The 17,869-nt window shown below is 38.5% G+C and overlaps 1 protein-coding gene across 4 annotated transcripts in view; it reads right to left on the bottom strand.

Moving 5' to 3' along the window:
• The window catches only part of slc12a7b (solute carrier family 12 member 7b), a 92,974-nt gene extending 76,269 nt beyond the window's left edge, over positions 1-16,705 (bottom strand). For 2 of the 4 annotated variants that reach the window (XM_072378817.1, XM_072378816.1), the window contains exon 1: positions 16,427-16,705. In XM_072378817.1, coding sequence (XP_072234918.1) covers positions 16,427-16,640 — 214 coding nt within the window. In that variant the 5' untranslated portion in view covers positions 16,641-16,705. The remainder of the gene's footprint in view (positions 1-16,426) is intronic. The other 2 variants (XM_072378820.1, XM_072378819.1) reach the window with 2 other exon arrangements.
• Between the last annotated feature and the right edge of the window lie 1,164 nt (positions 16,706-17,869).

Raw genomic sequence — 17,869 nt, forward strand, 5'->3', positions numbered from 1 at the left:
GTGTAATGTGAACAACATAACAATCTGATGACACTGAAATTGATGTGGTGTGAACTTGGCTTTAGAGGTGTCAGTGTGTTGCACTGCCTTCTTGAGCCTTTTCCCTGTATGTAAACATATGATTGTCAAACTATTATTACTACCTTCATACAGTAAGTGACATTATGAAAGTTAGTAGGTCTTTACATCATATAACTAGAATAAAAGCATAATCTGTTGTCTTATTAAAGATTTTCTCTCAGTCTATGTTCTATGCAGCTGGACATTAATATCAGACATGAGTAAGTTTAGAAAACAGAAGTTGACTCAAGTGTTTTGTAAGTCACTTCCTTTTTGGCCAAACAGCTCAGACTGCAAATGACTGAGGCCCCCACTGTGTCAGTTACATCTTTGCTTCTCTACAGGACTGTAGTCACTAAGGCTGCATGTGACATGGGCGGGGTTAAGGATGTTCTCTTCAGGCTCTTTATACTGAGAAGGGCAGAATATGATACCTACCCAATACGCCTCTACGCATTTCTGATATCCAATACCCACCACCAACACACCAAGTATATGTAGTTTTATTGTCTGGTTGCACATCCCTGAGGTCGACAAAACAGTGTGAACACTTCACCACGTGTAATACATCAACATAACTTTTTGTTGAGACAGTGGAGGAACTCTTTGTTGATTTATGGACATTTTTCTTTTATAGTAATGAGCATGCCATTTCAATAATTTCTACCAAGTATTATTTACAGCTGAAGTACAATACTAAAAGCCAAAATCTTTTGTACCATCATTTGTCTGTCCTTTCCTTTACTATATAAGCTTGACTGAGTGTACAGAATTTTCTTTTGCCAGTTCCTAATATAAAATCAAAAGTAGATTTTGCTCTCACGCCTCATTCGGTTGTACTTTTTCCAACAACAATTACTGCAATCTAACACAACAAGATTGACATGACACACATTAAACATCTTTGTAGATTATTAAAACATAAAAGCTGGAAAAACCTCACGACTATCAACACAAACATTGAAGATCATCAGTGGGAAACAAAGACAATATTAAAACCACCAACTCCTGCCCTATGGTACTGACCCAAGGTAAAGGGAAGCCTGCCACAACTCTATTAAAAGAATAATTGGTTCATTTGAGTATGGACAATTCCAGTTATTGATTAAGAGATTGGATGGTTACACTTTAATTTGCGGACAACTTATGACAATCACCGATGATCTGTGTCACATCGAACCCACCCACTCAACATTGTTCCGGGACACTGACTGAGTTTGCACAGTATTCGTCTTTAAGATGAGTTTACTTATTTCAACTGGACTGCCCAGCACCATACAAGAGCAAGGACATTTATACACCATTTATTCAGGAAGAGTTAGCTCAGTCACTGACTGGTATCATTTCTGATATTGAGTGGTAGGACACAAGCAGTTCTCCTCCAGCATCAGGTGCAAGACAGAACAAACATAACTCAAAATGGGAAATGTTTATTCACTTTATGAACAACGCATAAAGACAAACATCAGGCTCCACTCCCTCCATATAAATACATATTGTCACAGTTGTGGTTATGATGTGGAGGACCAAAATCCAAACACCGGAGGTTGAAAGAGACAGGTATTGATTTATATGAAAAGTAAAACAGAGACTGCGGCAAAAGTGGAAGGTTATGTAAAACTAAACAGAGAACACTAAGAACAGACAAACTGGAAACAGACTGGTGCGCAATGAAAACCAAAGACAAGGATCTGACAATGACTGATGAACTTCGAGGGGACTATATACTGTGGGAAGAGTGCTTATTAAATTACTACATTATGAGGATGATGAACACTGGTGACCACAGTGGAGCTGACAACCAGATAGGAGGGACACTGAGGAAGCTATGGGTGAGAGTGTGAAATAAGAACAAAATGGAACTGAGGTAAGAGGTAAGTGATTAAAGTAAAAACTAAAAAGACAAAATAAGAGTGTAACTATAAACCAGCAACCAAAGGATACTATAAACTGAAGAAACCTGACAACAAATCAATAAATAAGAATACCAGAGAACCACCAAGGAGAAACCATGAACAAATCACGACTAGAGAAAAACAGCAACAATCCCAATAAAAACAAATGACTAAATAACTGACAAGAACTAGATTCTTTTTAAAAAACATGAAAACACTAAGAAAAGAAAACCCAAACCAAAGTCCACAATAATCCAGAACCCATGACACATATACCGATCAACCATAGCATTAACCATCACTGCCAGGTAAAGTGAGCAACACTTCTCATCTTGATCCAGTAAAATGTTCTGCTTGGAAAACCTACATCCTGGGACTCACATGGATTTCACTTTGACACCTACCTAAACATTTCTGCAGACCAATCACCCCCCACAGCCACACAGGATAGCAGCACCACGACCTTAACAGGCAGCTTTCCGCAGAGGGAAAGCAATGAGCCTTGCAAAAACAGCTCAGGAAGGGCTAAAAAGCATGTCAGAGAGCCTGAGGTGTTCCCCTGACCTCTAAACTTGGCAGATACCAATCTGATGGGATCTGATAGCATCCATGGGAAGCGAGACCAATACACGAAGATCCTCCCCATGACCCACAGGGCCCAAAGGATCCTTTGCTAAGGTCCTGGTACAAGACGCTCCAGGACATCTTCTGATGTTCTTTGACCACAGCTTGATTGGTCAGAGCTCTTTTGGCGGGAAGAGGAGAGCACACTCTGTATTAGGTGGGTGATCATAATACTATGGCTGATCGGTGTATGCATATGCTGAGTTTCTCATGTTTAATTGTAACTTTGTTGTTTCCTATAACTCAGCCTTATTGTGTTACTATGTTGCATTTGAAAAACTAGCAAGTTGCACACTTGCTAATTCCTTTCTAAAACACTGGCAATATTCACATTTATTATCGACACGCTTTTTTAGTGATGTGTTCACATGCCAAATTCAGGTGTGAACATACTCAAAATGGATTGAGGAAACATTTAGATTTGATCACTCATGCTATATTCAGAGATGGTCCAGGACACTTTTATCTACATTTGTGTAGTAGCCTGAACAAAATGAGACCTGCACAAATTAACCAAAAAAAAAAGTGTTAGAATTTAGGAGGTTCAACTCTTTTTTTGTGTCTTTATCAGCACTAATGCTTTGACACTGGGTTCTGAAACATGACAAATCACTTTATATCCTTATTTATTTCTCTCGTATCACATCTGTTACCAAACTGGGACCTGTTCTATGAAGTAGGATTAGTGACTTTGCAAGGTCACTTCAGACTCAGCTCTGAATTTTCAGTATCACAAAACTGATTCTATCTCTAACAAGGTGTATCGCCATGGCAGCTGGTGCTGGAAACTTAACCTGCACCGGGGCAGGTTAGTGTCCAAGATAACAGATCAAAACGTAAAAGCATCACATCTTGACCGATCAATTTTCTTTGAAAAAGAAAAATGTGTCATGGGAGGTTTATTGTGTTCTTAAATAGACCTGTAGAAGTCCATTAAACTACCTGCTGATCAGAACCATCTCTAAATATTCTTTTTTTTCCTCTCTCTTTCTAAAGTCTCATTAGAAAGATCTTTCTACAACCATTACACATGAAAGACAGTGGTGGTTAATTATAAAACCTACATTTACTGTAAATAAGAGAACATTGTGAAAACTGATGTGAAACAAAATCAGTGAAAAAAAATGAGTGAGCAGGCGTGATGAAATTGTTTTCATGTTATGTGGCTGCTTTTTCCTGTTTCAACCCATATCAGGGTTACACTGCAGTGAAAACTGTTCTCTGTAAACTAGTACTACATGTAAACTAGGAACAACTGCAACAAAAATGTACCACAGGACTGACACTGGAGTAAGATATAGTGGAGAGCAGGGCCCAGTTGGTGTCCATGTGCTGACTAATTTGCTCCAAAAAAAGCTGAGGGCAGCACATGACACCCAAGGCGCATGTCTTTTTTTAACCATGAATGCAAATGCACACATAGAACTGAATAACTTTACTGTCATTGTACAACAAAGTTAAATGCAAACTTCTTAGTGCACATTATGAAAACACAAGAACTTCTCAAGTAAATAGCACCAAGATTTTAAAATAATTTATTAGAAGAATACTGCACAATTTGAAGCACTCTTTTGAGTTAAAAGCAGTTTTTACATCTGTAAGTCTTTTTTAATTTTTTTTTTCTTTTTTGCCTGAGAGCAGCAGCTGAAACAGGAAAAGTCCAGAATGAGATGAATCTTTTAATATTTCATGGGCTCTTTTGGGGCAGCAGGCATCATATAGATCTACTAGAGAGGGAGAGGGCAACCAAGTATCATCTGTGCAGTGCTGACAACCCTCTGGAGAGCCTTCCTCTCTGCAACTGTACAGCTGGCAAAGCATACATAGAACCAGTATGTCAACATACTGTATTTCATACATGCATGAAGCAATGCTAAAAGGATACAAGCAGTTTTTTTGGGTGAGATGGTTCTTCCTGAGTACTCTTAGGAAATACAGTCTCTGCTGTTCCTTCTTAATGAGAGCAGGGTCGGTGCTGGTGCCCCAGGTCTGAGACTGTCTCCATACAGTCAATAAATCAATTCAGTCAGACTTTATTTCTATAGTACTTTCATATAAAAATACATGTGGCACAAAGTGCTTCACAGAGAGAAAATCCAGTAAAAACTTTAAAACCAAGTGTTAAGAACAACACATACAAGCCTAGCTATAATGCACTAAAGGATTGTATTTTGACCAACACTCAATATAAGGATTGGAGACCTGATGAAACAATTTGATACTTAATAAAAAAAATTAAAAAAAAACACAAGAAATTTAAGTGAGAAAAGGCTAGAGGCAGATAAAAAAAAAGAGGAAAAAGTGAGTCATAAAGGTAAACAGCATGAAAATAAAGATGCTGATTTGTGAAACAATCAAATTAGATTAAGCAAGTAGAAGTAAATTCAAATCACACTAAAAGTTGAACCAGAACCTTAAAATCAATTCTGACGCAGAGATGTGCCAAGTCAGAGTCTTAAAGATCAGTGTAATGTGAGCTCTCTTACTGGTCAAAGACAACATTCATACTGCTGAGTTTTAAATATTTGTGGTTGTGAAATATTCTTTGGGAGACCAGAAAGCAGAGCTTTACAGTTATCAATCCTGCAGTTAATAAACACGTCCAATAGAATATCTGCATTGGCTCGTGGAAAAACAGTCGGACTCTAGCAGACTTCTTTTCACGTCTCATGTGCCTTCAAAGATCTCAATTGAGCAGCACCAAGTCGGGAATCCGAGTGGTGTCTTGCTTTTGGACTTCTCTGCTTGCGATGGATTGTCCATTACAAACACGATGTTCGAGCATAAGATGGTGACCAGGTACCTGCCTGGTGGCGCTGCCAGACAGACCTGGTAACACAGTTTAAAAGGACATCAATTGGTCCTGGGTCATTAAGAGCCACGGAAAGACTTAACTCAATTTGAGATGCCAATCAACAAGTGAAGTCTCTCAAGAAGAATAGAGAGGTCAAGGGCAGCACTTGAGTCAAGTAATGCCAGAAAGGAAGATTTGTTTATTTTGTCCTTATTCTGCCTGAGGCCATTCACAGTCTCTGCTGTGCATTGGTGTTGGTGGTCCAGGTTTGAGACCCCTTCCATGTGGTCAATAAATACTGTATTGGTCCGGAAGCCTGATTGGTATTGTTAATAAATGTAATGGAAATTCATAAAGTTTAAAGATATACATATATTTCAGTTAAAATGATGAGGTAAAACAGACAGTCATCCTCTGGTCAGTAGATTGGTGGCTAATACTGGTTCTCCGCACTGGAGAGACTTAAACTGTCAGTCCAAGTGTCTGACAAAGTCTAATCTTTCTCTCTATTATTAAAAGTTTAAATAATAAGGATTTTAACCCATCACTTAAAATAAATGTTTAAAAACTGGATAAATTTGAGAGAAGCTTTCACAGATACAAACAAAACTCCATGGCTGCTCTGTCCCAACTCATTCCCCAAATGTCTTTCTTTTCCCTCCTGTAGTCAATCAAGAGGACCAGGTTAAGGACCGCATTGTTTTCTGTGCAGCACACAGTGGACAGTAAGGGCAGTGCAGGGTCAAGTAGAGTCATATGGTGGTAAAAGGAAAGGTAGTGGTAAAAATGGAAAATTTAACCACAAGCTTGTATAGAAAGTCAGTAATTACCCACATTTATTTCAACTGCACATTGATAAATATGCTTGAGAAAGTTGCTAGTGAGATATCAGTACCATTTTGGAAACATCCCAGCATAGAGGAAAATGTTAAGAGAAATTGTGTGGAGACGTTACAGTGGTGTTAGGGTTATGTACACAGGCAAGTAGGTGAACGATTATGCCCACGACGAAGCAACTTGCTTATGTGAATGTGTGACTAAAAAGTGAGTATATTCTCGGCTGTAGTTATTTTCCTGTGGGGATGGTGATCCTCATGATACTGGGGCACCTATCAATATCCACCCTCATTGGAGCAGAGAAAAATTCAGCCGTAACCACCAGCTCGCTGTGTAACTCTATCTGTAAAAGAGCTTTTGTTTGCCGAGCAGACTGTTATCAAAGTGTGTAACAACACATGAAACTGACACACAGTAAGAGAACAGCAAAACAAAGCTGGTATTCTGTAGCACTTGTATATGCTTTAATGGTTTACTTAGCTAAAATTAGGCAACTTTCAAGAAACATAGTTTGAAAAGTGCGGTCAGACTGAAGGGAAGCGTGTCCTTTTAACAGTAAATATTAAAAAAAGAAAAGGCATTTCAAAAGAAGAAAAACAAACAGATTCAAATAACCAATGGGCAAGAGTGGCTGTTGCCCCTACCAAAGAGCAATGTTAAGCACATGGCCAATAAACCAATAGTTATCAACACAAGGCACCTTTTCATTCAAAACAAATGTAAATTCTATGGGTAAAATAACCTTTATGGCATCATAAATTGTGTACTGTGTCCACCGAAAACCGGTTTAAACACCATGACACTATTTCAACCCATTAACAGTAAAGACCTGGAGGACATCTTACGTCACCTGAAGTCCTCCTCTTGCTGTTTAGACATCCTACCAACAGGTTTTTTCAAAGGGGTCTCAAAGACTCAAATGAACAACTACAGGCCCATCTCAAATCTCCCATTTTTAAGTAAGATCATTGAAAAAGCGGTTTTTCAACAGCTTAATTACTTTTTAACACAAAATAACTGCTATGATACCTTCCAGTCAGGCTTTAGACAGCACCACAGCACTGAGACTGCTCTGACATATTTAATATGTGTTTAATGACATATGTCTGAATACAGACAGTGGAAAAGTGTCAGTCTTAGTTTTACTGGATCTCAGTGCTGCCTTTGATACAGTTGACCACAATATTTTACTCAAACAACTGGAGAACTGGGCTGGTCTTTCCGGAACTGTACTAATCTGGTTTAAAACATACTTAGAGAACAGGAAGTACTTTGTGTCAATAGGTAACTTTACATCTGAGCAGACAAGAATCACATGTGGAGTTCCCCAAGGTTCCATCCTGGGACCTCTTCTGTTTAACATCTACATGCTCCCACTGGCACAGATTATAAAAAACAACCAAATAAACTACCATAGCTATGCAGATGACACACAGATGTATATAACAATGTCACCAGGAGACTGAGGCCCTGTACAGGCCCTTGGAAAATGCATTGAGGAGATTAATGACTGGATGTGCCACAACTTCCTCCAGCTAAACAAAAACAAAACTGAGGTAATTGTCTTTGGAGCCAAAGATAAACGATTGAAAGTCACCACAGAGCTTCAATCTATAAATCTAAAAACTACCAACCAGGCCAGAAATCTGGGTGTAGTGATGGACTCAGACCTAAATTTGGACAAACACATGAAGGCAATAACAAAGTCAGCCTACTATCACCTTAAGAATATATCAAGGCTAAAAGATCTGATGTCTCAGCAGGACCTGGAAAAACTAGTCCATGCATTCATCTTTAGTAGGCTTGATTATTGTAACAGCATCTTTACAGGTCTGCCTAAAAAGTCAGTTAGACAACTGCAGCTCATCCAGAACTCAGCTGCTCGAGTCCTCACTAAGATCAAAAATGTGGAGCACATCAGTCCAGCTCTGAAGTCTTTACACTGGCTGCCTGTCCATCAGAGGATAGACTTTAAAGTTCTGATGCTGGTCTATAAAGCTCTGAATGGTCAAGGACCAAAATACATCAGTGACCTCCTGACCCACTATGAACCTTCCAGACCCCTCAGGTCATCTGGATCCGGTTTTTTATCAGTTCCCAGAGTCAAAACCAGACATGGAGAAGCTGCATTCAGCTTCTATGCCCCACATGTCTGGAACAAACTCCCAGAAAGCCTCAGATCAGCTGAAACACTCAGTGTATTTAAGTCCAGGTTGAAGACATCTATTTTCAGCTGCATTTGAATAAGCTTGAGTTTCAAAACGGAATCATGTTTTAACTATTGATTTTATCTTTCATATATATCATTTTTCTGATTTTATCTATTGTTCTTATTTCCTTCTTTTGTTTAAATTTTAAATCATGCTTTTTATTTCTTCTGTTTTAATGTCTCTGTAAAGCACTTTGAATCACCTTGTTGTTGAATTGTTCTATAAAATAAACTTGCCTTGCCTTATGTGGAAAGCATTTCAAAGTGTCCTGAAAGTGACAGTGAACTCAATTTTGCTTCCTATACATCCAATGGTGTGTAAATGTGTGAGACGAAAAAAAAAAAACTGCATAGCTTGTATGAACGAGAAAACATTTATTTGTGTCTGTGGGTAAGCTCCAAATGAATTACCCTTCTGGGAGAAATAAAGTTTTCTGAATCTGTATAGACCAAGGGTGTCAATGTTAAGGCCATATTATTTTCCCCTTAATTGACACTACCATATTGGATTTGATCAATCGGTCTTTGTTGACAGGATATGTACCTCAGACTTTTAAGGTTGCTGTAATTAAACCTTTACTTAAAAAACCTACTCTTGATTCAGAAGTGTTGGCTAATTATCGACCTATATCCAATCTCCCTTTTTTGTCTAAAGTTCTTGAAAAAATAGTTGCAGTTCAACTTTGTGATCATTTACATAGAAATAATCTGTTTGAAGAGTTTCAGTCAGGATTCAGAGTGCATCATAGCACAGAAACAGCACTGGTGAAAGTTACCAATGATCTCCTCTTAACCTCTGATAGCGGACTTGTTTCTGTGCTTGTCCTGTTGGATCTCAGTGCTTCATTTGATATAATCGATCACAGCATTCTGTTACAGAGACTTGAACATGTTATTGGGATTAAAAGAACTGCATTAGGCTGGTTTAAGTCATATTTATCTGATAGATTCCAGTTTGTTCTTGTAAATGAAGAATCTTCCTCACACACCAGAGTAAGTCATGGAGTTCCTCAGGGTTCTGTGCTTGGACCAATTCTTTTTACTTTGTACATGCTTCCATTAGGTAACATTATCAGACAGCATGGCATAAATTTCCATTGCTATGCTGATGATACTCAGCTGTAGTCATCTATGAAACCAGATGAACCCAATAGGTTGATCAGACTACAAGCCTGTCTTAAAGACATAAAGACCTGGATGACTCAGAACTGTCTGCTTTTAAATTCAGACAAAATTGAAGTTGTTCTCTTTGGACCTGAGCGCTTCAGGGAGAAATTGTTTAGTTATATAGTTACTCTAGATGGTATTTCCTTGGCTTCTAGTTCTACAGTGAGGAATCTTGGAGTTATTTTTGACCAGAAATTATCATTTGACGCACATATAAAACTGGTTTCTAGGACTGCCTTCTTTCACCTTCGTAATATTGCTAAAATCAGGAACATCCTGTCTCAGGGTGATGCAGAGAAACTAGTTCATGCATCTGTTACTTCAGGATTGGACTACTGTAATTCCTTATTATTGGGCTGTCCCACATATTCTCTGAAAAGCCTCCAGCTGATCCAAAATGCTGCAGCGTTCTGATGAGATCTAACAGGAGAGATCATGTTTCTCCAGTTTTAGCTTCTCTTCATTGGCTCCCTGTTAAATTCAGAATAGAATTTAAGATTCTTCTCCTCACATATAAAGCTCTTAATGACCGAGCTCCATCATATCTTAAAGATCTCATTGTAAGATATTTTCCTAACAGAGCACTTTGTTCCCAAACTGCAGGTTTACTTGTTGTTCCCAGAGTTTCTAAAAGTAGAATGGGAGGCAGAGCCATCAGTTATCAGGCCCCTCTCTTGTGGAATAAGCTGCCGGTAAATGTCCGGGAAGCAGACACCCTTTCCACTTTCAAGATTAGGCTTAAAACTTTCCTTTTTGATAAAGCTTATAGTTAGGGATGGCTCAGGTGACCCTGAAACATCCCATAGTTAAGCTGCTATAGGCTTAGACTGCTGGGGGACCTCATCTGTCACACCTTTCCTTACTTTGCTCTCTTTTTCCCCCTGTTTAATTTCTCAAATGATTTTATGTACATGTGACATTATTGTGGTTATTAACTTGTGTTTCCCTGTTCCAACTGGTATCATTTGAATGGTGTTATGGTGTTTTTCCCCCCTCTTTTCCCTCTTTTCTGTCTTCTCAAACCCCAGCTGGTTGAGGCGGATGGCCACCCTTCCTGAGTCTGGTTCTGCCAGAGGTTTCTTCCTGAGTCTGGTTCTGCCAGAGGTTTCTTCCTGGTTCTGGTTCTGCCAGAGGTTTCTTCCTGGTTCTGGTTCTGCCAGAGGTTTCTTCCTGAGTCTGGTTCTGCCAGAGGTTTCCTCCTGGTTCTGGTTCTGCCAGAGGTTTCTTCCTGAGTCTGGTTCTGCCAGAGGTTTCTTCCTGTTAAAGGGAGTCGTTCCTTTCCACAGTCCCTCAGGCTCAGGACGGGAGATTGGACTGAAGACAAGCTTCGGTGCAATCTGTTGGTTTCCTTAGCTAGGATATTATTTTTTAATTGACTCTATATGAATTAATTGGATCATGATTACAATGAATTGAATTCCAATTAGCTTGAATTGGACTATATTATTTAAGTGCCTTGAGATGATAGTTGTTGTAATTTGGCGCTATATAAATAAAATTGAATTGAATTAATTTGTGGTGTTGATAAAAATGTCACTGTCACCGAGGAGTTTCTGAAGTGCCTATGACAAACACCACCGCAACCAAAGACAGGGTTGAGGTCGACTTGGCCTGTGCTGTCAGCTTGGTTACAGATGATGCACCATCATTGATCGGGAAAAAGGCAGGTGTTGCAGCCAATATAAAGAAAAAGTTCAAGCTGCAAATGGAGGGCATAGTTTTCGGATTTGTCATTGTATATTGCATCAGGAAGTATTGTGAAGAAAGTCATCATGGACGGATGACGTCATGAGAATAGTTACCTACTCAGTTAAAGACTGGTAATTTGATCCGAGCCAGAGGAGTGAATCACCATCAGTTTGACAGCCTCATTAATGATAGCTGTGCTGATGTGTTTCTTTCATTTGTGGGAGGAAATTGAACACGCTATTAGACAAATGGGAAAAACAATTAACAAAGAATTTAACAATGCAGAATGGCTGCAGGACCTTGCATTATGGTGGATATTACAGACCACTTGAAATATCTGAACAAACCAATTGCCTCTGTGAGACTGTACACATCAGTCTCTCTTACGATGATATCCCAAACTGGCAGCCCTGACAGCAAAGGTTTTGTGCATGCTTGCAACTACTTACTTTTGTGAGCTGAGTTGAGTTAAATGAATATCAACAAAACAAAATTGCACTCCAGGCTCACTCACGAGCAATTGGCAACAGCCCAGGATTTTGTGTGTTGATGTTGATGTTGATGCACTTGTTAAGAAGAAGTGCTGGATTTGCCAAACAGTCAGTGGCCTAGTTTAAAAAACTTTGCTTTGGAGAATGTCCTCACTCACTTCTGATCATCCAAAAATATTTGTTGTTTAAGTTAACCATTTTAAGATTACCAATGAAGATATTCAGCATTAAAGAACATGTACGAAGCTTCTGTTTTAAAATGACACTATAATCTTGTTGCTAAGTCAAACATTGGATTTGAATTTCTGTTGTGTAGGGTTTGTGGTGATGCCAGCATTAATACACAGGAATGTAACTGTTGGGCACAATAACTCAATTTTAATTTAGATGTAAAAATACCAGAGATTTTCAGTTCCACAATACTATAAATGTTCAATAAATATAAACATGTTATAATTTGTCAGGTGTTTTTACTCATGAGTAATTATGCCATGATTACAGCGGTCCAGGCCTCGAGATCAAAAAGGGTTGTATGTGGCCCTTTACCTAAAATGAGTTTGACATCTCAGGTATAGACTAATTTAGCTTTACACCAAATAACCCTGAGACTGATAATGTAAGTTAAAAGTCTCCAAAAACACAATTGTTGACTGCAGGTCAAGAAAAATGTAGGATACGAAGGATTTATCACATTTTCAGATTCCCTACAAAGAACAGGCACTAACTTCAGGGGCAAACATACTTTCCCTTTTGTTTCCTGTTCTTTTGATTTAATTCAATGAATTAAAGATGAACTAAACTTCAACTACTGTAAGTACTTTTACTGGTACTGGTGTTAAAACTTTATATCGCACATACATGTTCATTCATTCATTAGAAGTTCAAAATGTTATTTGAGAGGATGTCCAACAATAGGTCTACATACTTTGATCTTCTGAACGCAACATACACTGCGCTCGTTACCAATATTAGTTTACTGGTTGGAGGTTATCACAGAGTGATGGGAAAAAAATGAGTTGGGAACCTCCTGGTCAAATCCCGGTCTTTCTTTTTCACGCACCCTACCCCCTGGTTCAGCACTGAGCTCCGCATTATGAAGACCGCCACTCATGGCCTTCATAGTGCATTTACTTCATTACATTCTAATGTTGTCTCTGACCATGTAACACAGTGTTCTAAAGGCCCAATAAAGCACCCTTTATTAAATGACAGGAAATTCACACAGTTTGGGGAGGTTAGCAATTAGAACAGCTTTTTCACCGAATCATCAATCAAAACACCAAGACCAAAACATTTAGATAATTTCGTCCTCCATGCACTGAGAAATTTAGTAACAAATTTGTTTTCCATTGTTTTTAGATAACTTGGAACAACCATCTGCGAATAAGTCTATACATTCTCTGCAACAGTAAAAATCTTTAAGAGGAACCTTTTCAAAGAGTTCAATGGTATGTACAAGACACTTTCTCTAACAAAATTTTTTTTAAAAATGTCTCTCTGTAATGGAAAATACCTGCTTATCCATCCCACTAACATTATCTAAACTCATTATCTTGTCCGGTTATCAAGTTCATCATCCAAGAATTTAATTTAACTGAAGCATCTGCAGATATGTTGATGGAATACAGCAAAACAAGCTGGTTTCCTCTCCGACGAATCGCATACTTATTGCATGCAGTGAATTTCATAGATAAAGGAGGGTTTGATGAGGAAAGTAAAATCTAGACAAGTTAGAAGAACAAGAAGCAATATTCAATAATACAATACTGCAGTTGTGGATGACTCCTGGTGTTCGATTTTCATTCGCAAGTGACAACAAACTCCCTAGTATTTAAACACCACATTTGCCATATCAGGGAATATTGCTCTTTTCAGCAAACACTTTAACATGTTAAAATAATTCAAATGCCATCAAATTAAAGGATAACTGCACTATGCTAACAAATATATAAATGTAGTAAAGTCCCCTGAGAAGGACATAAAGCTTGGAGGGACCTCATAGGAAGGATATCTATTTCAACTCTAAACAAACACATGTGTTAGAAGAGCCATAACTGTAATCACCTGACCTTCAACCACATTCTCTGATCGCTCAACTGCCGACTTCCCGAGAGGAGAAGGCATCATTACAAACACTCAGATTCAAATGTCTGCTGATGAAAGCCCACACCCAATATATCCTATCACTGCCTAACTGAGAGAAATTTATGGTGCGACAAACCCGAGAACTGAGCACACATGCCATTCCAAGTGCAGATGTGTGTGTACAGCCGTCTTCCTAGCGGCTCAGTATGATTTAGAAAGAAATTTAACCTAAGCATTGAAACGGAATGGACAGGTCCAGACTTGTTGTAATAGTTATAGAAGAGGAAATCATGTGGAAAACATTTGCATGGTTCTGCTGCTCTGTTCATGAGGCTTTGTTAGCTACATCAAAGCTTAAGACCTACCTTTTTAGTAGAGCTTTTATCTACATATCTTTCATTAGTATTTACTTCCATTCAATTCCTTCTTAGTCTCTTATGTTAAAACTAGTTTTAGCATTTTCTGTTTGTGTTTTACCAATTCATCTATTAATAACTTATTTAGCACATTTATATTTTTGTACAAATAATAAATTTGTTTGAATATCTAACCCATGTCTTTTATACAGCCTATTCCATTCCATTCTTATAGTGTTTTTTATTTTTTTATCTCATCCGTTTTTACTCTTTTTTATTCAAACTGCCAGTGTTCTTGTTTCCTCAGTACTGTCAATGAGGGTTAAGATGGCGCTTTAGAGAACATCATTCTGTGTATTGTGTGCATGTGTGTGTGTCTGTGGGACTTGTGGTTTGGAGAACTAGATGGGTAAAGTGGCATTGTTTGTTTGTTTTTATTCATATTTTATTGGCTATGTAAAGCACGTGCTTTAGAAATAAATATTGCTTGATTGATCTACTTCTCCATTAAAGTTAAGTGTAATTCTGTGTAAAATACAGCAATGCTGATTAAAAATATATATTTCTATAATCCGAAACAAGCTATGCTCGAGAATTTACCCAGATTATATCATTTATGTGTAAAGACTATGCATTTTTGGGAGTTATCCTCCTTTTCCTGAAATCTATAATCATCGACCACATAGGTCAGAAATCAACACACCCCTGAACACAGTCAGAAGAACTCAAAACATCAAGCTATTGAAAGCTGTTCAACTTTCTCTCTATGTTGTGTAACCATTGCTCAGAGACTACAAAACAAATAAATATGACACAGTGATCTTCATAAATGCTAATATTTTTATGAAGTTTATATAATCATCAGAGGCTTTAGTGGGGTCACAAACTAACTGGCCTGGATAGAGGGACAATTTTTGAGGGAGCAAACATAACACACTGACATGCTATGTGAGTAGCAACACTGCTCTGTCACCAAGATTCATGACCACCTACAATAACTACAATGCTTTTTATTAGCCCCACTTCCCTTTTTGCAAATCCAAAAGTCAATGGGATCCATGCAAGGTGTTTTCCTAACAATCTTGTTTCTATATTGTTACTTACGAAATAGCTCAGGAGCATCCAACTTCAAAGTTGTTGGGTTGACCAACCTTTATGTGCTAAACTGACCGCCAGTCAATAAACACACATGACAGATTGTCCACACAGACATTAAGTCATCTGCATGCATTCATCATGCATGCGTGAATGGCCAGAGTGCCTGGCAATTATTTGTGCACCTTCTATCTACCAACCGGTTACTATGGAAGCACCTCCTTTGCCAGCAAGCCATCAAACTAGGCCTGAACATAAACACTACAGGCAAATTTTAGTTCAGAGTTGAAGACCCTGTGTAAGATAAACCAGAAAAACTAGCCACAGAAATGTCATGTCTAAATGTCATGTTTAAATTAAACTGTGGCTTATATATGAAAGACTGAAACCATTAGAAACCACTGGAGCACCTCACTGCAGAACTATCGTTTAAAAACAACTTTTAATACAGGATAGTCAAGTAAGATTGGTTATCCTAAGTGACGTTTCTTTTTATTATTTAGACCTCTCTATTGTTTAAGACAGACAGTCGAAATTGTGGATTTTTCCATGAATCAAAGATGCATACATCTGATCGTACCGTTTAATTATTTTTGGTACAAAACAAACGCGGACACCACTACTTTCATGTAGACACAAGACAACTTTGTCCGAGGAGAAGAAATGTACAGGATGTTGAGCAAAGATCACAGTAATTTTTACGCAACCAGGTGAGATACCCTTTTATTCAATACTCATTCATATTTCGAAATCAATGGTTTGAACTCGCAACATCTCAAAACGCTTTGTACGTCGTTAAAAGGAAGTACTAATGTTCTCAAGGGAACAGTTTGGTAACAACTCGAGTTACTTTCACACCAACGAAGTCCTAACTTATTTTAAAAGTTGTAAAATAAAACAAAACAAAAAGGTTTTAAAACCGAGCGTTTTGGCACTTGTAGCTTGTCTAGTTGTCGCCGCTCCAACTTTGGGGTACCGTCGCCCCGACTATAGCCCTCCTGAATACAGCAACGACCAGAGCTCAAGAGAAAGGAGACGTCTAATCCGCTCGAAGGTGATAGAGAGGTGAGACCCAGGAGAGATAAGAAGTGGGACACGATGTCTGTCTGGGGCAGCTGTCTTACCGTACTTATTTGGCTCTCTGTCGTACTCCAGGATAGGCACCACAGCTTCGGAGTCCTGTGCTTCGAATACCGAGTCCTCCAACGCCTCTTTTTCCTCCCCTGTACCAGCGCTACTGCTGCTGCCGCCGGTGTCCTGTGCCGGGTCAGCTTCGACCGCGTCCAAGCGCTCCCCTCCTCCTCCGTCAACCGGGACAACCACAAATCTTTCACCCATGTCACTTATCCTGCTTTTCGCACTTACAGTCGAGGGCCAACAAACCGAACGACCAAGGACAAGCACAGGACAGCGTAGCAGACACACGCTCACGCGCTTATCAGAGGATTGATTACAGTAGAGTCGTGCCCGCCCACCGTTTTAGCTCCTTGGTTGAAAGGGCTGAGGAGCGCTGTCAATCGCCATCACGAGCAAATCGGACTTGTTTAAATTTGTTCATTAAAAATGAGCAAGTTCAAATATTCGCTAGAACTTTATATTTTACTTCTATTTGACTTATCTCGTTTAATTACAAGCAAACATTAATCTGTAATATTCAAAACACAAAACAAAAAAATGTTAAACACTATCATAGTTCTAGCAATATTTACATTTAAATATCCAAAGTTTTTCTATAATACTGTGGAAAGCATAGGTTGCAGTACTATGCAGCTGAACAAATCACTCCTTAAAATAGAACAGATCTTTGGGTGCAACACATGTACTGGCATGTCACACTGAACTCATTACAACTTTTCTTAATGTTCTCAAATGGTTGTGTAGGCTAATTAACACTGACTCTGTATATCCTCTGCAATCAAAAGGCCTGTCACAGAAACTCAATAGATCATTCTAATTTTAAAAGTTATTATGCTTTAGTCATTTGCTCCCACCCCACCTTAATAACTCTGGTATGTTCCTGCATAGAATAAATGAGTTGCCAATGCCTCAGGATAGAATGACCTCTCATATTTCCAGGCAGTTTTAACACATAGTCTCCAGGCACATATCTAAAAATTCTCTGGGACAAAATGTCTTACACACTTGAATGTAGGGGGCTTTTTTGCAAACATTCAAAATGAGAAACAATAACACATATGACAATATACTTTTATTTAGACTACAATGTCCACCTAAGTCTGGAGGCCTATCTCTGCTGAAAGAGCTCTCTGATTTAAAAAAGCAAAGAAACTATCCTAAATTACATCACATCACAAATTTACTTTGGGGGGGGGATCCATCTGTTCACCAAATTCTTTGGAGGTTTTTATACATGGCTGTATATACTTTTCATAGAGATAATATCTTCACCAGTTTATGAAACACGTACATTTCTGGTCATTACTGTAATACAGCCTAAGATATGGTACAATGGAAAATTAAATGGTTTAATTCTTTTGAGAGAAAAACTCAAGATGTTTTGAAGAGTGAGATAAATAAGTAGATTATTCAATAAAGTATGTGGTGAC

The sequence above is a fragment of the Leuresthes tenuis genome, unplaced genomic scaffold (assembly GCF_036924035.1).
Source record: "Leuresthes tenuis unplaced genomic scaffold, fLeuTen1.0.hap1 SCAF_24, whole genome shotgun sequence".
Lineage (NCBI taxonomy): Eukaryota > Metazoa > Chordata > Actinopteri > Atheriniformes > Atherinopsidae > Leuresthes > Leuresthes tenuis.